General features: G+C 32.7%; 1 protein-coding gene across 1 annotated transcript; it reads right to left on the minus strand.

Annotated features, from left to right (window-relative positions):
* Positions 1 to 1,903: 1,903 nt before the first annotated feature.
* septin10 (septin 10) lies at positions 1,904 to 22,988 on the minus strand. Its single transcript, XM_048194807.1, has 10 exons — positions 22,753 to 22,988; positions 20,809 to 20,923; positions 17,682 to 17,877; positions 15,887 to 16,073; positions 13,692 to 13,853; positions 12,786 to 12,882; positions 10,897 to 11,065; positions 3,831 to 3,963; positions 2,630 to 2,814; positions 1,904 to 2,395 (listed from the first exon to the last, which is right to left on the minus strand). The coding sequence occupies exons 1-10, from the start codon at positions 22,780 to 22,782 to the stop codon at positions 2,380 to 2,382; spliced, it is 1,290 nt and encodes a 429-aa protein (XP_048050764.1). The 5' UTR covers positions 22,783 to 22,988; the 3' UTR covers positions 1,904 to 2,379.
* Between the last annotated feature and the right edge of the window lie 77 nt (positions 22,989 to 23,065).

Raw genomic sequence — 23,065 nt, forward strand, 5'->3', positions numbered from 1 at the left:
TCTGGTTCAAATCCTCACAGCTTTCTAACAACAGAACATTATCATTGAGCCAATTAACATTACATGTTAATCAATTGCCAATAAATACTGTAACAGATTATGTTTTAATGTGATATTAAGCATTTCATGGAATAAAAGCACAAAATAGTTTTTGACAGAAGAACAGGTGATTCAGTGTTATTAGGAAAAACTTTTTTTTTTAATATATATTCTCAATATACAATATAGTTACATAAAAATGTAGGCCTTCCCTGTGAGATTTTAAATTGATATTTCAATAATTTAACAAAACTTTTGCATGTTCATGGTTCTCTGATGTTGGTGAATGGTCACATGCATGCAGGTAAACAAATAAAATATTTATCAAATATTTAATATAAAATATATATTCACATATTTATATAAAATATATATTATTTAATAAAATATTTATTCATCTTATTAAGCATGATTTTTTATTACATATATATATATATATATATATATATATAAATCCATAAACGTAATGAATATATATTTTATCCATATTATAATGGATAATATTTAATTAAATATTTATCAAATATTTAATATAAAATATATATTCACATATTTATATAAAATATATATTATTTAATATATTATTTAATAAAATATTTATTCATCTTATTAAGTATGTTTTTTTATTATATATATATATATATATATATATATATATATATATATATATATATATATATATATATAAAAAAAAAAAAATATTTTTTTTTAAATATTTTTTTATTATATATATATATATATATATATATATATATATATATATATATATATATATATATATATATAAAATCCATAAACGTAATGAATATATATTTTATCCATTATATATATATATATATATATATATATATATATATATATATATATATTATTTATTTATTTTACATTTTAGTAGTAGTAACTGAGCCTGAAAACTTTTTTGTTTATGGATAAAAAAATTGAGGATATATTTCTTTGACTTTTTGGAAGTGTCAGTATAAAGCAAATATTTAATGATTCCAGTTTACCTCTTAATTTAGGGTAAAATAATATATCAATAATAATTTAATAATTTCAATGCTTTTCATCTCCCTGTCTCGTTGAGAACTGTGGTTTTAAACACCAGAGCTACAGACGAGCATCATGATTTTAGCTTTAACCCTTTGTGTCACAGTAAAACAATGACAGATTTTTATGTTCTATTTAATTAAATTAAATTAATGTAGTATATTTTAGCTATGTAATATCTTTTTATTTAATATTTTGTATTTTTAGGAGATTTCTATGGTGCTAAATTATATTTATACAGTAATTATAATTCATTTACTCACTTTTCCAGCATTTGGTCTCTTTTTAAAGCCGACAGTTGGCAGATTATAAGTGGAAAAAAGTAATAGAATTTTTTCAATTTTTATATGAAATATATATTTTCCAAAACATGTTTTACTTTAAAATCAAAGCCATAAATCTAAACAAGTTGTGTTCCAAATTTGAGGTTGATATCTCAAAAAATGAGCTTTCAGTCAGATTTTGTTTAGGCGCAGTACCAAATGCTTCCACTAGATGAAATTAATCTCCCAGTCATTTCCAGTGCGCTCATTATTGACCGCGAACAATACAAGTGTGACTATTTTATTCAGGACCATTTAACCTTTTCTAATCATGTCCAAGATTTTTTTGTTTGTGTTCACATAGCAAGTGCCAAAACCTTTACCGAGTTTCGTACCATTCTGATTAAGTAAAAAATTCTAAAAAAAACCCAAAAAGCGTAAAATCTTTCAGTCAAAAAATAACTAAAGAGCACCAGATGGTTAAATAAGCAGGCATTAGTCAAAAAATGATTGTCTGTGGTTTTGAATTGAACATTGTCACAAAACACGAGAAATTCAATTTGCAGAAAAATACAAGTTTATTTGGTTAAACATCACCCAAAAATAACACTGTTTAAATACATGTAACATACGAGTATAAAACGTGGAAAATAAATGCAATAAGGTAAACATTTGTGGTAAATTTACTATAGTATTTCTGATTAATGTTTTAAGCCCTCCCCAACCATAAAAACACAAGTCCAGTAAACGCTTACCAGTAAAAATAGTAGATTAACGTTTTCTCAAAAGACCATATTCTGTGATAAACCATCTGCATTGTGCTCAGAAGAAAGTATTTCCTTTTTTGTAGGCACCAGAATGAGGTTGTGAAGACAGACGTGTGCTGTGAGAATATCTGTGATACAGTACCGTCAATACGATATGCTGGTGAGTGTCAGTATTTCATCACTAACTGTACATTTCTAACACTGATGTGCGTAAACATGCCGTTTAGGATGGTAACAGTCCGTGTCTGGTCACGTCTGCGTCTTCACATGAATCCAGAGCTGAGGAAGGAAGAACATGAGGTTTGAGAATTTAACGGCGCATTCCAGAGATTCCACAAACACAACGACATCAGAAACGCAGATGATTTAAAGCAAGAACATTCCAAAAATACTTTCACTAACTTGTCAAAACGACACCACTGCTTTATAATCAAGCTCACGGCTGATTGAACAGAACATCATGCATCAAACCCGAACTCTAACTGCGTTCAAAGCGCTCTCGCTCATACTCACTTCTTGCGATCTTTGTCTTTCTTGTTGTTGGTGCTGGCGTTGAAGGACTGCGCCTGCAGGAGCTCCGTGGCGGCTTTGCGTTTGTTGAAGGCGCTCATCTCCTCCTCCAGACTCCTGCGCTTCTCCTCCAGCTTGCTCTTCTCGTCCGCATGCAGTCGCTTCAGCTGCTCGAACTTCCCCTGCAACTAAACGGCCACAGCGTTAGTGACTGAACCACTGATGAACTAGTTATACAGTACAGTCCAAAAGTTTGGAACCACTAAGATTTTTAATGTTTTTAAAAGAAGTTTCGTCTGCTCACCAAGGCTACATTTATTTAATTAAAAATACAGTAAAAAACAGTAATATTGTGAAATATTATTACAATTTAAAATAACTGTGTACTATTTAAATATATTTGACAAAGTAATTTATTCCTGTGATGCAAAGCTGAATTTTCAGCATCGTTACTCCAGTCTTCAGTGTCACATGATCCTTCAGAAATCATTCTAATATGCTGATTTGCTGCTCAATAAACATTTATGATTATTTTCAATGTTGAAAACAGTTTTGTACTTTTTTTTCAGGATTCCTTGATGAATAGAAAGTTCAAAAGAACAGCATTTATCTGAAATACAAAGCTTCTGTAGCATTATACACTACCGTTCAAAAGTTTGGGGTCAGTAAGAATTTATTTATTTATTTTTTTTTTTAAAGAAATGAAAGAAATGAATACTTTTATTCAGCAAGGATGCATTAAATCAATCAAAAGTGGCAGTAAAGACATTTATAATGTTACAAAAGATTAGATTTCAGATAAACACGGTTCTTTTGAACTTTCTATTCATCAAATAATCCTGAAAAAAAATATTGTACACAAATATTTTGTACAATTGTACACATTAAATGTTTCTTGAGCAGCAGATCAGCATATTAGAATGATTTCTGAAGGATCATGTGACACTGAAGACTGGAGTAATGATGCTGAAAATTCAGCTTTGATCACAGGAATAAATTACTTTGTGAAATATATTCAAATAGAAAACAGTTATTTTAAATTGTAATAATATTTCACAATATTACTGTTTTTTACTGTATTTTTAATTAAATAAATGTAGCCTTGGTGAGCAGATGAAACTTCTTTTAAAAACATTAAAAATCTTAGTGGTTCCAAACTTTTGGACTGTACTGTATGAACTAGTGCAACAATCATCAATCGTACTTCTCTCTCGGCGTCTTTCAGCTCGGCCTCTTTCTCTTTGACTCTCTGGACGAACGTCTGTCGCATTTCCTCCTCTCGTCTCTGCAGCTCGCCCAGAAACTCCTGCCGCTTCGCCTCGTACGTCTGCTGAAGACTGATGCGGAAAAACAACTTTAATACAAAGTGCTTTATTCACAAAATCAGCAGCAGTATCATCAAACCACATGGTTTGATTTTAGGGAATCATCACATTTCAAAATGGTTACATAAAGCCGTAATAAAATAAGTCAGTAGAAACAGAATCAGTAGGTTGACTTAGTCAAGTTCAGCTCAATTCAGTTCAGTTTAATGAAAGGCAATCAAACACATTAGAATATTGTGCTGATATTTTCAATTATAAACAAGCTTGAAAGACACCAGGACTCTTATTTTGAAATGTATATGCTTACTACTTCTAGCTGCTCATTTTAAAAAAATTGAGGGAGTGATTAATATTATCAATCATCTTAATTACCATCAAATACCAGGCGCCATCGTTTCAATGGATGCCGAAAAAGCCTTTGATCGTGTTGAATTGGAGTACATGTTCGAAGTGCTAAGAAGATTTGGTTTTAAATCCACCTTTATAGACTGGGTGAAGATCTTGTACAAGATGCCTGTTGCCTCTGTCTTGACAAATGGTCTTTTATCCGCACCATTTAAAATTACACGTGGTACTGCTCAGGGCAGTCCTTTATCACCTTCGCTGTTTTCACTGGCTATAGAGCCGCTTGCGATAGCCGTCAGACAGAATATAAATATAAGAGGAACTTTAATAGGAACAAAACAGCACAAAATTGTATTATATGCCGATGATATTCTTTTAATTTTGACAGACCCCGATAAATCAATTCCAGCATTGATTGATTGTATTAAAGAATTTGGACAAATATCAGGATATAAGGTAAATTTTGAAAAGTCAGAAATAATGCCTTTAACAAACGGTGTTCAGGTCGAGCCTGCTTACGCTGGGCACCTAAAGGATTTAAGTATCTAGGAATAAAAATCACACCCAGAGGTGATCAGTTGTATGCGGAGAATATCAACCCTTTAATTAATCACATAAAAGAAAAAGTTATAAGTTAGAACAAGCTTCCTTGATCAACGCTTGGTAGGATTAACCTTATTAAAATGATAATACTTCCAAAAATTTCTGTCAATGCTTTTTGTGTTTTTGAATCCAAATGATCTTAAGGACATTAATAAACTGATATCAGACTTTATCTGGGCAGGAAGAAAACCTAAGCTTAAAATGGATACTTTACAACTTCCAAAACAACAGGGTGGGTGGGGCTTACCAAAGATTGAGAACTATGTACTGTCTATTCATGCTAGAATTGTTTCAGAGTGGGCAACTGAACAAGATGTGACACCGTGGCTTGAGATTGGAAAAAGTAATTAGCCAACCCCTATGTCTTATAAACTTATTAGATAAACATGCAAGAGAACTGCCTCCTGCTGTTAAAGACAATTACCTAGTTAATAATGTTATCAAGACGTGGAGTATTTTGAAGAAATTATTTGTGAAGCCTAAGACTCTTAACTTTCTTGCAATTTTGGTAGATATACCAGATTTAACAGCAGAGGGTGCTGGTCTCAATCTCAAGTCATGGCAAGAAACTGGCATCAAGAGAATGTATGATCTGTGGGACAAAGGTAAATTTAAGACATTTGAAGATATAAGATCTCAATACCTGCCAAAGACTTCTATAAATATCTCCAGATCGGGCATTACGTAAAATCAAAGATTGGATCCCTGGGGTTACCAACGAACTGTTACCTGCTTGAAAAAACTCTACTTGAATGCCGGAAACGAGGACGTTTTGTGTCTAGATTCTATTCTGAGTTACAGACTATAACGGTAGATACATTTACGAACAACTTGGAATGCTTAAAATGTCAATTGACTCTGAGTCGTGGGAGGAAATAGTAAGACTACCTTCTAGAATATCAATCTGTAATAGATACAAAGAAATGCAGTTCAATATTCTACATAATGTTTACATATCACCTTATATATACAGTAAGTATACCCCAGGTGTTTCTCCGAATTGTCCTAAATGTAATTCAGCTAAGGGCACCAGATATCACTGTCTTTGGGAGTGCAAGAACATTGAGGTATTCTGGCAGGAAGTATGCAGTGAAATCAGTTTGGTGATAGGACAGACAGCTCCACTCAGCCCACTCATGTGCCTACTGGGGCTTATACCTGACCCTCTGAGAGCTCACAAAGAGATTGTTGAGTTTCTCCTAATGTTGGCTCGAAAAGGCTATAATGGTCAAATGGGTTGGTAGTGATGCCCCCTCTACTCAGATGTGGAAATCTATGATATCTGAAGTTGTAACTCTAGAAAGATTGAGGTATTGTCTTAATGGTAAAACACACCTGATTAAAAAAATGGGAGAATATTTTAAAGTGTCTAAAGATTAAACGGTCATAAACAAAAACTGGATAAAATTTAGGTACAATCATATGACGAAATGCTGTATGTAAATTGTCCACATGTTCATAGATATGTTAATTATTTCCTGTGCTGTGTTTTTGTTTTAATATGTTTTTGTTTGTAAAATGTTTAATAAAAAGAATATAAAAAAAAAAATTGAGGGAGATAAAATATGCATCTTACACCATCTACACATATTACAATGTAGTAATATATCATAGCAATGTACAGTATTATAATAGCAATGCACCATAAAGTAAAGCGACACCACGTTTTGACTTTGCACATTTAGCACTCACATTTATTTAGATAAATCACCACCTTTTGCATTTACATTTATTCATTTTAGCAGAAGCTTTTATACAGAAACTTAAAAGTTTGGAATATAAGCAATCGTACAAATTTAAGACCTCTAAAAATGCCTTTTATTATGCCATTTAAGATATTTAAGACTTTTAATGGCTTTAAATCTGATCACTGATTTTAAGACTTTGATACACTCTGTGCAACCAAAATACCAATAAAAATCCTGTTTTTCAGCCCCCAAATTTAAGGCCTCTTTGAATGATAATTAAGACTTTTATTATGATATTTAAGACATTTAATGGCCTTAAATCTGATAAAACTGAATTTAAGAGTTGGATACACTTTGTTACACTTGATACACTTTCAACCAAAATACCGAAAAAAATCCTTTTTCAGTAGCCAAATTTAAAACCTCTTAAAATGATGATTAAGACTTTTATTATGACATTTAATGTCCTTAAATCTGATCAAACTTAATTTAAGAGTTGGATACACTTTGTTCAATCAAAATATCAATAAAATTCCAGTTTTTCAGTCCCCAAATTAAAACCTCTTAAAATGATGATTAAGACTTTTATTATGCCTTTTAAGACTTTAAAGATTGTAAAGGCCTTAAATCTGATAAAACTGAATTTAAGAGTCGGATACACTCTGTGCAACCAAAATACTGATACAAATCCTTTTTCAGTCCCCAAATTTAAGACCTCTAAAAATGCCAATTAGGACTTTTATTATGCTATTTAAGATATTTAAATCTGATCAAACTGAATGTAAGACTTTGATATATTCTGTGCAACCAAAATACTAATAAAATTCCAGTTTTTCTGCCCCCAAATTTAAGACCTTTAAAATGATAGTTAAGACTTTTATTATGATATTTAAGACATTTAAGACTTTTAATGGCCTTAAATCTGATAAAAACTGAATTTAAGACTTTGATACACTCTGTGCAACCAAAATACTAATAAAATTCCAGTTTTTCTGCCCCCAAATTTAAGACCTTTAAAATGATAGTTAAGACTTTTATTATGATATTTAAGACATTTAAGACTTTTAATGGCCTTAAATCTGATAAAAACTGAATTTAAGACTTTGATACACTCTGTGCAACCAAAATACCAATAAAAGTCCTGTTTTTCAGTCCTCAAATTTAAGGCCTCTTTAAATGATAATTAAGACTTTTATTATGATATTTAAGACAGTTAATGGCCTTAAATCTGATGAAACTTTAAGAATTTAAGAGTTGGATACACTTTGTTCAACCAAAATACAGATAAAAATCCTTTTTCAGTACCCCAATTTAAAACCTCTTAAAATGATGATTAAGACTTTTGTTATGACATTTAATGGCCTTAAATCTGATCAAACTTAATTTAAGAGTTGGATACACTTTGTTCAATCAAAATATCAATAAAATTCCAGTTTTTCTGTCCCCAAATTTAAAACCTCTTAAAATGATGATTAAGACTTTTATTGTGCCTTTTAAGACATTAAAGATTTTAATGGCCTTAAATCTGATAAAACTGAATTTAAGAATCGGATACACTCTGTGCAACCAAAATACTGATACAAATCCTTTTTCAGTCCCCAAATTTAAGACCTCTAAAAATGCCAATTAGGACTTTTATTATGCTATTTAAGATAATTAAATCTGATCAAACTGAATTTAAGACTTTGATATATTCTGTGCAACCAAAATACCAATAAAAATAGTGTTTTTCAGTCCCCCAATTTAAAACCTCTTAAAATCATAATTAAGACTTTTATTATGACATTTTAATGGCCTTAAATCTGATAAAACTGAATTTAAGAGTTGGATACACTTTGTTCAACCAAAATACAGATAAAAATCCTTTTTCAGTACCCCAATTTAAAACCTCTTAAAATGATGATTAAGACTTTTATTATGACATTTAATGGCCTTAAATCTGATCAAACTTAATTTAAGAGTTGGATACACTTTGTTCAATCAAAATATCAATAAAATTCCAGTTTTTCAGTCCCCAAATTAAAACCTCTTAAAATGATGATTAAGACTTTTATTATGCCTTTTAAGACATTAAAGATTTTAATGGCTTTAAATCTGATAAAACTGAATTTAAGAATCGGATACACTCTGTGCAACCAAAATACCGATAAAAATCCTTTTTCAGTCCCCAAATTTAAAACCTCTTAAAATGATGATTAAGACTTTTATTATGCCATTTCAGAAATTTTATGGCCTTAAATATGATCAAATTGAATTTAAGAGTTGGATACACTTTGTGCAACCAAAATACCGATAAAAATCCTTTTTCAGTCCCCAATTTAAAACCTCTTTAAATGATCATTAAGACTTTTATTATGACATTTTAATGGCCTTACATCTGATCAAACTTAATTTAAGAGTTGGATACACTTTGTTCAACCAAAATACCGAAAAAAATCCTTTTTAAGTCCCCAAATTTAAAACCTCTTTAAATGATAATTAAGACTTTTATTATGACATTTAATGGCCTTAAATCTGATCAAACTTAATTTAAGAGTTGGATACACTTTGTTCAATCAAAATATCAATAAAATTCCAGTTTTTCAGTCCCCAAATTAAAACCTCTTAAAATGATGATTAAGACTTTTATTGTGCCTTTTAAGACATTAAAGATTTTAATGGCCTTAAATCTGATAAAACTGAATTTAAGAATCGGATACACTCTGTGCAACCAAAATACTGATACAAATCCTTTTTCAGTCCCCAAATTTAAGACCTCTAAAAATGCCAATTAGGACTTTTATTATGCTATTTAAGATATTTAAATCTGATCAAACTGAATTTAAGACTTTGATATATTCTGTGCAACCAAAATACTAATAAAATTCCAGTTTTTCTGCCCCCAAATTTAAGACCTTTAAAATGATAGTTAAGACTTTTATTATGATATTTAAGACATTTAAGACTTTTAATGGCCTTAAATCTGATAAAAACTGAATTTAAGACTTTGATACACTCTGTGCAACCAAAATACCAATAAAAGTCCTGTTTTTCAGTCCTCAAATTTAAGGCCTCTTTAAATGATAATTAAGACTTTTATTATGATATTTAAGACATTTAATGGCCTTAAATCTCATAAAACTGAATTTAAGAGTTGGATACACTTTGTTCAACCAAAATACCGAAAAAAATCCTTTTTCAGTAGACAAATTTAAAACCTCTTAAAATGATGATTAAGACTTTTATTATGACATTTAATGTCCTTAAATCTGATGAAACTTAATTTAAGAGTTGGATACACTTTGTTCAATCAAAATATCAACAAAATTTCAGTCCCCAAATTAAAACCTCTTAAAATGATGATTAAGACTTTTATTATGCCTTTTAAGACTTTAAAGATTTTAAAGGCCTTAAATCTGATAAAACTGAATTTAAGAGTCGGATACACTCTGTGCAACCAAAATACTGATACAAATCCTTTTTCAGTACCCAAATTTTAAAAACTCTTTAAATGATCATTAAGACTTTTGTTTTGCCATTTCAAAAATTTTATGGCTGTAAATTTGATCAAACTGAATTTAAGACTTTAAAGGACCCGCAGGGACCCTGTTGTTTTCTCAAACTTCAAAAACACTCTCTTTGTGGCCCTCAAGTCAGTGAGGGTCTCGCTAAGAAAACCGACAGGGCCATTAGCTGAGAATCTGGTCCGAGTGTTTGAGAGTTCAGGGTGATTTTCTGGCTTCTGTTTTGAAAAGCTGAGAAGAAATGCGTGGAATGTCCTTGTGAATGAGGTTAAACAAACAGTTCCCATGCTCCCTTCACCAAAATCGCTTTAATAGTGGTTACACAACAGTGGCATCTTAGTTTTTCTGTCTGTTGAAGTACTCGAGGAAGTAGTTGTGTTAATTCGTTAAAGAAAACTATGACAAAAAATGTTTAACACCCTTTTTTTTGCAGGACTCGGGGTACGTTTACACGACAACAATGCACTAAAAATGGAAAAGTTTTTCATTTGCACTTTTTGCGTACAGATGACAACATGTCAAAACAATCACACAGATCCACAAATCCGACTAAAAATGCTGAATTCTGCTGTCAGGCCAGTAGATGGCGATGTCACTTTGTAAAGAAACACTACGCGCCTATAGACTGAATTCTTGTTTTTGTAGTTTATATGGAGACAATAACAGTATTGTTTTCAAAAACTTTTCAAAAATGTGCATTTTCAGGCTCCCTGCTGTCATGCAAATGAACGGCCAAAACAGTTTTTAGTTGAAAACAGTGTCGGCACCTACAATTGTTGTAATACGCTGGATAACGAATGGCTCACCTGACAGGTTTGCATTCTGGGTCGGTGTCTTTGAAGCCCATCTCCTCCAGCTTGCAGCGTCTGTAGAGCTCGTAGTGGCGCGTGTGCGTCTGTTCCCGCAGATCCTCCATGTTCACGCAGATCAACATCTCGCGCAGCTTCACGAAGTCGCAGTGGTTCTCGTTCTCCACTGAAAGACAGACGGTTACGAGAGCATCACACACACATGAAGTCATTTCAACCTGCAGCATCTCAAAATAAGATAAAATAAAATCTGGGTAATGGGCAAAAATCTAGCTCTGTCGATTGGTTTATTCTCACGCCGTTCATGACCTTACGCCGATAAAGGAAAATGGTTTAACGTGTTTACATGTTCCACACTTGTTGATGGCTTAATAAAGGGTTAGTTCACCCAAAAATGAAAATTCGGTCATTAATTACTCACCCTCATGTCGTCCCACACCCGTAAGACCTTCGTTCATCTTCAGAACACAAATTAAGATATTTTTGATGAAATCCGATGGCTCAGTGAGGCCTGCAATGACATTTCCTCTCTCAAGATCCATTAATGTACTAAAAACATATTTAAATCAGTTCATGTGAGTACAGTGATTCAATATTAACCCTCTATGGTACGGTGTTGCCTCCAGGCAACATGGTCTATTTTAGTTTGTTTTTAATAAAATAAGCCACCAATTAATTGTTCAAACGTATCTCAGGACAGAATAACTCAAATACTAATCAATAAAAGTGCAAAAAAGACCAAAACATGACCAACGGGGTCCATTTTGTGTCCTGTTTCAGCACATGTGCACATGTCACATGACTCCATATTTTCTCCATTGAAAAGTGCTATTTTCACTTGTTTGTAACCATTTAATCACCCACAAAAAATATGAGTCACCTTCACTGGCAAATAAAAAAGTATTTTTAAGAACTTTACATTATATATCATAAAATGATTTAGAGAAAATAAGGCCCTGAGGGCAACAGCTGGATATAAAATGTCACTTTTTATTAAATATTAAACTTTTAATACATTAAAAACTAGATAAATTTGTTTGTTTAAGTGTCTAGTTAAAGAAATTAATGTTTTCAATAAATATATTTATTTTTTCTACATGAAAATGCCAAATGTTTCAATTTTTCCATCGTGGTACAATGTTGCCTCGAGGCAACAAACTTATAAAAAATAAAATAAAATGTTTATTGATTTTGTTAAAGTGTCCAATTTTAAGCAGGAAAAACAATACAAATAATTTTTTCCTCATTGATATCATATTGCGTACCATAGAGGGTTAATATTATAAAGCGAAGAGAATATTTTTGGTGCGCCAAAAAAACAAAATAACGACTTATATAGTGATGGCCGATTTCAAAACACTGCTTCAGGAAGCTTCAGAGCGTAATGAATCAGTGTATCAAATCAGCGGTTTGGAGCGCCAAAGTCACGTGATTTCAGCAGTTTGGCGGTTTGACACGTGATCCGAATCATGATTCGACACAAAAGATTCATAACGCTCCGAAGCTTCCTGAAGCAGTGTTTTGAAATCGGCCATCACTAAATAAGTCGCTATTTTGTTTTTTTGGTGCACCAAAAATATTCTCGTCGCTTTATAATATTAATATTGAACCACTGTACTCACATGAACTGATTTAAATATGTTTTTACTACATTAATGGATCTTGAGGGAGGAAATGTCATTGCAGGCCTCACGGAGCCATCGGATTTCATCAAAAATATCTTAATTTGTGTTCTGAAGATGAACGAAGGTGTGTGGAACGACATGAGTGTGAGCAATCAATGACAGAATTTTCATTTTTGGGTGAACTAACCCTTTAAGTTTAAGAATGTGCATGTAAACACACTCATTGGTCAAATTATTGACATTCTGTAATCAAAGCCTCACCCTGCACGACTCCCCAGGGATACTGCCTCGCCTTGACCATTTTGTTTCCGATGTTCACCTCCTCCGTACTGCCAACAACAGCAAACGGAAGATGACCCTGGAAGAGCAAACAAAACATTTACAAACTCAAAACAAGGACACTTACAAAATACACTATCTTTCATGAAACTCGCATTCTCTGAGAAGACAATGTTAGCTTCTGTTAATTTTAATAGTAGGAGAAAAGTGGTTAAATCGTCATCCTCATAATTATTCATGAGACTGCACGTCCTCATCCTATGAGAAGACACTTCTCTTAATTATTCATGACAGAACGTGTTTCTTTCCTATGACAGATGCAGTGAGATCACGTACAGTAAGTGATTGTTTGTTTTTGCTTTTTAAGTGGCATAAATTCTCTCCCACAGACCCTGAGTCTCCAACACAAACGGGATTCAATATAACCGGTCTTAAAGGGGTCATGACATGAGAAATTATGAGATTTGCATTGATCTTTTGACATATAAGAGGTCTTTGTACCATTAAAACATCCTGCAATTTTCATAGCTTAAAACGTCCTCCTCTAAACAAAGCATTTATTTAATCAACGTCCAAAACAACGTCTGGTTTTGATATTGCGGGATCTGTGATGTCATATGCATGTGCATATGACATCGACGTCATCACCACACCATAGGCCCCGCCCACTGGCGTTCAGTCGCGTAACAGCTGTTACTTAATAAAAAAATCTACCTAATGTCATGACCTCTTTAATATAAGTGATCAAACGGATTGAATAAATGCTAAAAAAGTTATTAACAAAGCAAAAGCATGTTCACATATGTATTTTTTAATGCACAAAATACTAATTTTACAAGTGAAATGTGTTGTAGACTCTTTTTCCTGTTGTTTTATTTCAGTACTCACATTCATCGCTGTGTTGATCTTCGCCACCGTTTCATCGTCAATCGGGAACTGGTAGATCTGCACGCCGTTGCTGACCAGCTCGCTCATGATCTTGATCTTGAACTTGTGTAACTCGCTCTTGGAGATGGTGTCGGCTTTGGCGATGACGGGAATGATGTTGACCTGAGGAGCAGAAGCAGAGTGAGAGACTGAACTAAACAGGAACAGACAAATATAGAGAAACCACAGGTTTAGTTTTAGAACAAACATTTCAGACATTCCTTCTGCTGAACAGAGAACAAAAACAGTTCTGCCAAGTCTCTATTTAAACAAAAGCCCATTTATTATTATTATATTGAACTGACTGAATCTGTAAAACATAAAATTCAGTGCACTGAATGAGAGGCACGACTGAATCCATTCAGCTACGTGAGTTTAAAAATAAAACAAAGAGGACGAACACAGAACGTTTTCCAGCAGGTTTACTCAGTCTCAGACATTGAGCAGATAAAACAATCCTGACCGCTGTCTTCAGCCACAGAAGGTCAGAGCAGGAATAATCTTATCTTCTGTTGCCTTAAGGTCATGTCTGAACGGTCTGGTATTTACAAGATTCATTCACAACGACACAAAAAACAACCCAGAACGAGACGTGACATGTCATGTTAGGATTAGTTCAGTTCAGAAATAAAATTTCCTGATAATTTACTCACCCTCATGTCATCCGAGATGTTTATGTCTTTCTTTCTTCAGTCGAAAAGAAATGAAGGTTTTTGATGAAAACATTCCAGGATTTTTCTCCATATAGTGGACTTCACTGGGATTCAACGGGTTGAAGGTCCAAATGTCAGTTTCAGTGCAGCTTCAAAGAGCTCTACATGATCCCAGACTAGGAATAAGAGTCTTATCTAGAGAAACCATCGCTCATTTTCTAAAAAAAATTAAAATTATATACTTTTTAACCACAAATGCACTGCACTGCTCTGTGATGAGCCACGCATGACGTAATCATGTTGGAAAGTTCAAGGTGGAAGTACCGACTAAGTCAAACGGCCTTTACAAAAAAAGGTAAAACAACAATGTTGGACTATTTTGAAGTTGGAGGAGAAAATGAGATGGAGTTTGACCTTTCCAACATGATTACGTCATACGTGGCGCATCACAGAGCAGTGCAAGATGAGCATTTGTGGTTAAAAAGTATATAGTTTTTTTTTTTTTTTTAGAAAATGACCGATGGTTTCTCTAGATAAGACTCTTATTCCTCGTCTGGGATCATGTAGAGCTCTTTGAAGCTGCACTGAAACTGACATTTGGACCTTCAACCCGTTGAACCCCAGTGAAGTCCACTATATGGAGAAAAATCCTGGAATGTTTTCATCAAAAACCTTCATTTATTTTCAACTGAAGAAAGACAGACATGAACATCTTGGATGACATGGAGGAGAGTAAATGATCAGGAATTCTGAAGTGAACTAATCCTTTAAGCCTCCTTTTCTGTAAAAAAAAAAAAAAAAACTGGGTCAAATAGACCCAGATTGGTTTCCATGCAATTTGCCAAAAAATAGCACTATGAAAAACACTAAAACACATTTAATAATCCACATATATTTCTGTTGTGTAAGGGGGCAATTTGACCCACATAATTTTAGGTTCAAAATAACATGACCACTTGTAGTGACTATTTGCACAGAGGTGTGCACTGCAAATAACTACAAGTATAAATAGTATCTAACATTATTTGTACTTAGTGTAAGTAGTATTTATTGTTATTTAACTGCCTTTTTGTCTGGTTCTCAAAACCTTGAGAGGGTAAAATGGGTTTCTCACACTTCTTTTCTGTGAAAAAAAAAAAAATAGCAACAAAAATATCCTTTAACAGAGAATTAAATTTCAAGTAAACTTATATTTAATAAGTTCTTATGTTTTTACATTTTAGTGTTTGACAATCTACAATAAAGGTTTTAATCATATTATATTTATTATATTATGATTCTGAAACTGTTGAAAATTTGCATGCACATTCATGAACCTAAATGAGAAATATTCACAAAATTTTAAGTGTGTCAAGCAGTTTGAAAACTGAATGTGGGTCAAACTGATCCGAACACAACCGGAGGGTTAAAGAATCATGCTGAAAACGAAATTGATATTGATCAGGATTATGTTTTACTTATGAATGTTGACAAGTGCATTTGTGGAAAACATGAAGGTCTAACCTTACTGTCCAGCTTCTTCATAGTGACCAGATCTAAGGATTTGAGCGAGTGTCCAGAAGGAGCGATGAAATACAGACATGCGTGGATCCTGGAGTCGTGGTAGTTATGAAGAGAGCGCTTGATCTTCAGCTCCTCTTGTAAGTACGACTCAAACTGTGTGTCAATGTAATCCACTATGTGCTGGTAACTGGAAAAGAGACAGAACTTCAATATATGCACCAATGTTCAGAAAATATAATGTCTGTTTTGTTCTTAAATATGATTTTTCATTCAAACTGAATGAACATAAACTATCAAAAAAAAAAAGGTGCATCCAAACACAATTGCACATTTCAAAATACTCTCCCCGTCTGCCATTTGTCATGGTAAACAGGAAGCCAGTAAGTTCATTTACATGGGCAATTATAATCAAAATATACTATTAAATACTATTCAGATATAAACACTGATGTCTAGTATGATTAAAGTACAGTAAATCATCTTCTGAAAGTAACTTGACGCTTCAATTAAGTATTGTATCAATTATATTGTTACACCAGTAGGTGGCGACAAGTAACTGTTAAAACATGTATTTGGCATTGAATCATTCATTCAATAGAATCGTTCAAAAATGCTGATTCATCCAGTAATGAAACAAGTGAAGCATTCATGAGTGAGTCATTGAATCATTCAAGAGATTCGTTCAAAAACTGATTCATCCAGTAATGAAACAAGTGAAGCATTCATGAGTGAGTCATTGAATCATTCAAGAGATTCGTTCAAAAACTGATTCATCCAGTAATGAAATAAGTGAAGCATTCATGAGTGTGTCATTGAATCATTCAAGAGATTTGTTCAAAAACGCTGATTCATCCAGTAATGAAACAAGTGAAGTCTTTATGAGTGAGTCATTGAATCATTCATTCAAGAGATTTGTTCAAAAACGCTGATTCATCCAGTAATGAGACTAGTGAAGCATTTATGAGTGAGTCATTGAATCATTCATTCATTCATTCATTCAAGAGATTTGTTCAAAAATGCTGATTCATCCAGTAATGAAACTAGTGAAGCATTTATGAGCGAGTCATTGAATCATTCATTCAAGAGATTTGTTCAAAAACGCTGATTCATCCAGTAATGAAACTAGTGAAGCATTTATGAGCGAGTCATTGAATCATTCATTCAAGAGATTTGTTCAAAAACGCTTATTCATCCAGTAACGAAACAAGTGAAGACTTTGTGTGAGTCATTGAATCTTTCATTCAAGAGATTTGTTCAAAAACGCTGATTCACCCAGTAACGAAACAAGTGAAGTCTTTATGTGTGAGTCAATGAATCATTCATTCAAGAGATTTGTTCAAAAACGCTGATTCATCCAGTAATGAGACTAGTGAAGCATTTATGAGTGAGTCATTGAATCATTCATTCAAGAGATTTGTTCAAAAATGCTGATTCATTCAGTAATGAAACAAGTGAAGCATTTGAGTAAGTCATTGAATCATTAATTCAAGAGATTTGTTCAAAAAAGCTTTTTTTTTTTTTAAATAATTCATTCAGATTAATTAAATATATAATTGTGCGGCTCTAAAGTGTATGTAAACATACTTAACATTATTATTTCCAGCCAAACAAACAGACTGACACACATACTGTGCAGATATGACACACTTCACCTCCAAAATTTGTCTCATATTTGATTAAGTTTTTATCATTGATCCTGTTATTTTTCCTGTTTATTACCATATAGCTGCTTTGAAACAATCTCTTGTATAAAGCACTATAGAAATAAAGCTGACTTGTCTTGAACAGGACTGACCTCTCCTGCTTGTTCATCTGATCTCCAAAGCCGACAGTATTAACCACAGTGAGCTTCAGACGAACATTACTCTCCTGGAGATCGTACGTCTGTGCTCGCAATTTCACCTTCGGTTCAAAATGAGAAGACTCGAAATTCTCAAAGTTGGTGTTGAAAAGCGTGTCCATCAATGTTGATTTGCCAATCCCAGTTTCACCTGTGGAAAAGATATACTTATGATATAAATGATACTGATTTCAGACGTATATTTACTGTATGCACTCAAGACACAGTACTTGTTAGGGATGGACATGAATACTTAATGTCACAGCAATATTGAAGGTTTTTTCTGCCACAGAATTAAAAGTAAAATTAATTGCGACGTTTTCTCTCACAATTCAGACTTTTTTTTTAGAACTGTGAAACAAATTCACAGTTCTGACTTTTCTCGCAATTGCGAGTTTACATCCCACAATTATTTTATCTCACAGTTCTGGTGTTTTTTTCTCAGAATTATGGTATAAACTCGCAATTCTGACTTTTTTATCTCACAATGAGTTCATATCCCACAATTCTGTTTTCTCAGAATTTATATAAATTTGCAATTATGAGTTATAAAGTCAGAATTAAGGGATATAAACTCAAAATTGTGAGAAAAAAAGTAACTTTTTTTTTTAGAACTGTGAAACAAACTCACAGTTCTGACTTTTGTCACAATAAAAAAGTTTATATCCCACAATTCTGTTTTCTCAGAATTTATATAAACTCGCAAGTTAAAGTCAGAATTGTGGGATATAAACTTGCAATTCTGACTTTTTTCTCGCAATTGCGAGTTTACGTCCCATAATTATTCTTAACTCAATTCTGGCTTTTTTTTTTCTCAGAATTGTGATATAAAAACTCACAATTGTAACTTTTTTTCCTCGCAATTACAAGTTTATATCCCATAATAAGTGTTTACTCAGAATTGATATAAACTCGCAATTACGAGTTATAAAGTCAGAATTGTGGGATATAAACTTGCAATTCTGACTTTTTTCTCGCAGTTGCGAGTTTATGTCCCACAATTGTTTTTATCTCACAATTCTGTCTTTTTTCCCCTCAGAATTGTAATATAAACTCACAATTCTGACTTTTTCTTGTAAAGACTTGTGGGATATAAACTCACAATTGTGAGAAAAACAATTCTGATAAAAAAAAAAGCCACATTTGTGAGATAAAAATAATTGTGGGATATAAACTCGTAATTGCAAGAAAACAGTCAGAATTGTGAGTTTATATTCCAAAATAATTTTTATCTCAGAATTTATATAAATTCCCAATTACAAGTTGTGAAGTCAGAATTGTGGGATATAAACTTGCAATTCTCACCTTTTTTTTCCTTGCAATTGCAAATTTATATCCCACAATTATTCTTAACTCACAATTCTGGTGCTTTTCTCAGAATTGTGATATAAAACTCGCAATTCTGACTTTTTTCCCCCTTGCAATTGTGAATTTATAGCCGACAATTCTGTCTGTTTTCTCAGAATTTATATACACTCGCAATTCTTACATTTTTCTCGCAATTACGAGTTTACATCCCACAATTATTTTATCTCACAGTTCTGGTGTTTTTTCTCAGAATTATGGTATAAACTCACAATTCTGACTTTTTTTCTCACAATGAGTTTATATCCCACAATTCTGTTTTCTCAGAATTTATATAAATTTGCAATTATGAGTTATAAAGTCAGAATTAAGGGATATAAACTCAAAATTGTGAGAAAAAAAGTCACTTTTTTTTTTTAGAACTGTGAAACAAACTCACAGTTCTGACTTTTCTCACAATTCCGAGTTTATATCCCACAATTGTGTTTTCTCAGAATTGATATAAACTCGCAATTACAAGTTAAAGTCAGAATTCTAGAATATAAACTTGCAATTCTGACTTTTTCCTCGCAATTGCAAGTTTATATCCCACATTTGTGAATTTATAGCCGACAATTCTGTCTGTTTTCTCAGAATTTATATAAACTCGCAATTCTTACATTTTTCTCGCAATTGCGAGTTTATATCCCATGATTCTGACTTTTTCCGCAATTACGAGTTTACATCCCACAATTATTTTATCTCACAGTTCTGGTGTTTTTTCTCAGAATTATGGTATAAACTCGTAATTCTGACTTTTTTTCTCACAATGAGTTCATATCCCACAATTCTGTTTTCTCTGAATTTATATAAATTAGCAATTATGAATTATAAAGTCAGAATTAAGGGATATAAACTCAAAATTGGGAGAAAAAAAAGTCACTTTTTTTTTTAGAACTGTGAAACAAACTCACAGTTCTGACTTTTCTCACAATTCCGAGTTTATATCCCACAATTGTGTTTTCTCAGAATTGATATAAACTCGCAATTACAAGTTAAAGTCAGAATTCTAGAATATAAACTTGCAATTCTGACTTTTTCCTCGCAATTGCAAGTTTATATCCCACATTTGTGAATTTATAGCCGACAATTCTGTCTGTTTTCTCAGAATTTATATAAACTCGCAATTCTGACTTTTTTTCTCACAATGAGTTCATATCCCACAATTCTGTTTTCTCAGAATTTATATAAATTTGCAATTATGAGTTATAAAGTCAGAATTAAGGGATATAAACTCAAAATTGTGAGAAAAAAAGTCAGAATTGTGGAATATAAACTTGCAATTTTTACTTTTTTCTCGCAATTGCCAGTTTATATTCCATGATTCTTCTTAACCCACAATTCTGGCTTTTTTCCCCCTCAGAATATAGTTAAACTTGAAATTCTGATTTTCGACTTGTGGGACATAAACTCAGAATTGCGAGAAAAAAAACTCAAGAGTTGTGAGTTTACATCCCACAATTATTCGTAACTCACAATTCTGACTTTTTTTCTCCTCGCAATTCCACCTTTTTATCCCATAATTCTGACTGTTTTCTAAGAATTTATATAAACTTGCAATTATGAGATATAAAGTCAGAATTGTGGGATATAAACGTGCAATTCTAACTTTTTTCTCTCAAAGACTTGTGGGACAAAAACTTACATAATGCACCTTTTTTATTCTGTGCCAGAAACAAGCTTCCATAATGCAAACTACCATAACGCACATCTCTAGTACTTCTGTCATTATTCTTACCAATGCAGAGGATGTTGAAGCAGAATCCCTGACTCGTGGACTTGTTCACCAGTTGATCTGGCAGGCTGTCAAAACCAACATGGCCTGATAGAGCTAGCGGACGAGCGTTCTTGTCCTGGAAGAGACCAGTGTGTGAGAACATGACCGAGAAAACCTCGCTGTGACACTGACCGCTGCTAAATGCAGCTGTGGAAACCGCTTGGCATAACATCAGAGCTACAAAGGCCTTTACCGCAATTAATGTGAAGCTGCTTTCACATCATTCTCTTAAACGTGTCTCTATCAGATTGACAACAGTTAATCTATCATAACTCGTACTTCACAGTTTCACATCTTTCAGTTTTAAAAGATTCTCACTGTGTTCTCTAGGGCTGGGTAAAAAAATATCGATTTCTCGATTTTAATCGATTCTCATTTTTACAAACCGATATTGATTCTCAAATCCCAAGAATCGATTAGTCTAGTCTGTTTTCAGTTGATGAATGAGCAGAATATGTAGCGCCTCCCATCCAATAAATCACGATAATCTTTGTGCTTTGTTACTTTTGATATGAAGCAAAGTCTCAGATTTCAAATGACGTCCATCTTATTATGAGATTCAAAAAATAAATACCGTTTTGGCGCTGTTTAATGTGGCGTGACAGATCGCGTTAGCGCCTCAGTTAAAGAGAAGCATGTGATCATCCTCTCCTCCGCTTTAATACCAGTTACAGCGCGAAATAAACATGCATGAACATCTGAAGGTATGTACCAAAATCCGTATCATGTCTCGTGTAATCGCTCAATCAGTGTTTCAACCTCAGAAAGACGTCAATAAAACATCACGTAACGTCACGTTTACCTCAGAAAAACATATTCAGTGACCATAAACTCATTGGTCAGCTAGAAAAGTGAACTCTAGAAAGCAGCATTTTGATAAGCTATGCACCGTTACATATTCATTATAATGTTCTTCAATATTTAATGCATGTTTGAATAAATCAGTTATGACAGCCGTGATTTAAATGTTTTTATTTCAAAAAAACTAATTGGATTAGAAATATGATTACGTCATTCTAAACTTTATTTATAATAAAAACATCATTGAGTGTAATTTAAGTGTTTGTATATAAATAAGTTAATTTAACCTTCAGTATTATTATAGTAGCACCAGCTGACTCACATGTGTAGTTTACAGCATTAGTTGAGAGATTTTTTTCCTCTAGAAAATTTGCCATGTACTGAAACTGAAATACTACATCCAAAATAATCGATATCGAATCGAAATTGAATGGAAACATGTGAATAATAATTGAATCGAATTGTGAAAATTGTGTCAATACCCAGCCCTAGTGTTCTCAGACTTTAAGATCTGCTGCATATTCTATATAACCATAGATATGAAATAATTACTTTAACAGAAAACGTCAAATATTTCTAACAAATATTTCTAACAACTTCACTGACTAGTAAACTTCTAAATAAAAATAAGATTTAATAAGATCAAATTAAATATTTAATAAGATTTAATAAGATCAAATTAAATATTTTATTTATATAAATGAGATCAAATTAAATATTAGCCCATTAATTTCTATTCTATATATTAATTAGATTGAAAATATTCCGATGTTTTCATTCAGATTGATTAATCAGATGTATTTATTCAATTTTATTGAGCAGATGTTTGTATTTTGAATAATAAACGTATTTAGATTCCTCATTCAGATTCATAAATCACATACACGCATTCAAATAGATAAACCAGATAACACTAATCGTATCGATTAATCGGATGTTTGTATAAATGAGAAGCGCGCGCGCGTCAGTGAGTGAAATAGTTGAGCGCGGGTCCGGACACTCCCAAGCGCGCGCACGCCAACTCACTCCCACTGTCACAAACTTCTCACAGCCATTGAAACGAAAAAAGAGTCAGAAGCTGGAATATGTTGATCTCAAACGTACCATCTGTCGAACCACGTCAGAGGATGCCATTTGCGCGCAGGAAAATAGCGTATATTTTGGAGAAATGTCGGTTCTCTTTCGGATGAAAGTCAAAAGTTGCTGTGACCCGCCTCGTCCAATAATTCCAGCTGACACACCACTGGGAACAGCTGCGCTACCATTTCGCTGTGTTTGGGAGGGTTTTGTCTGGATTTTAGTCTACTAAGTATAACGATTTCAGATTTCAAATATGTTAGAGATGACTTTTATAACATTATATATGTTTTTAACCCAAATTAAAGCTAAAACGCATTGTCGGTTTCATTAAATAACA

Source organism: Megalobrama amblycephala, linkage group LG6 (assembly GCF_018812025.1).
Source record: "Megalobrama amblycephala isolate DHTTF-2021 linkage group LG6, ASM1881202v1, whole genome shotgun sequence".
Taxonomy (NCBI): Eukaryota; Metazoa; Chordata; class Actinopteri; order Cypriniformes; family Xenocyprididae; genus Megalobrama; species Megalobrama amblycephala.

What these genes read in the sequence shown, in the direction of transcription:
- septin10 (XM_048194807.1), bottom strand. Translation starts at nt 22,782, where the DNA reads ATGGCATCCTCTGACGTGGTTCGACAGATG. An exon ending in CTTCAACATCCTCTGCATTG is followed by an intron (nt 17,878 to 20,808) that starts GTAAGAATAATG and finishes TCTTTTCCACAG; the next exon opens with GTGAAACTGGGATTGGCAAA. An exon ending in TGAAAGACGCCGAGAGAGAA is followed by an intron (nt 2,815 to 3,830) that starts GTACGATTGATG and finishes GTGGCCGTTTAG; the next exon opens with TTGCAGGGGAAGTTCGAGCA.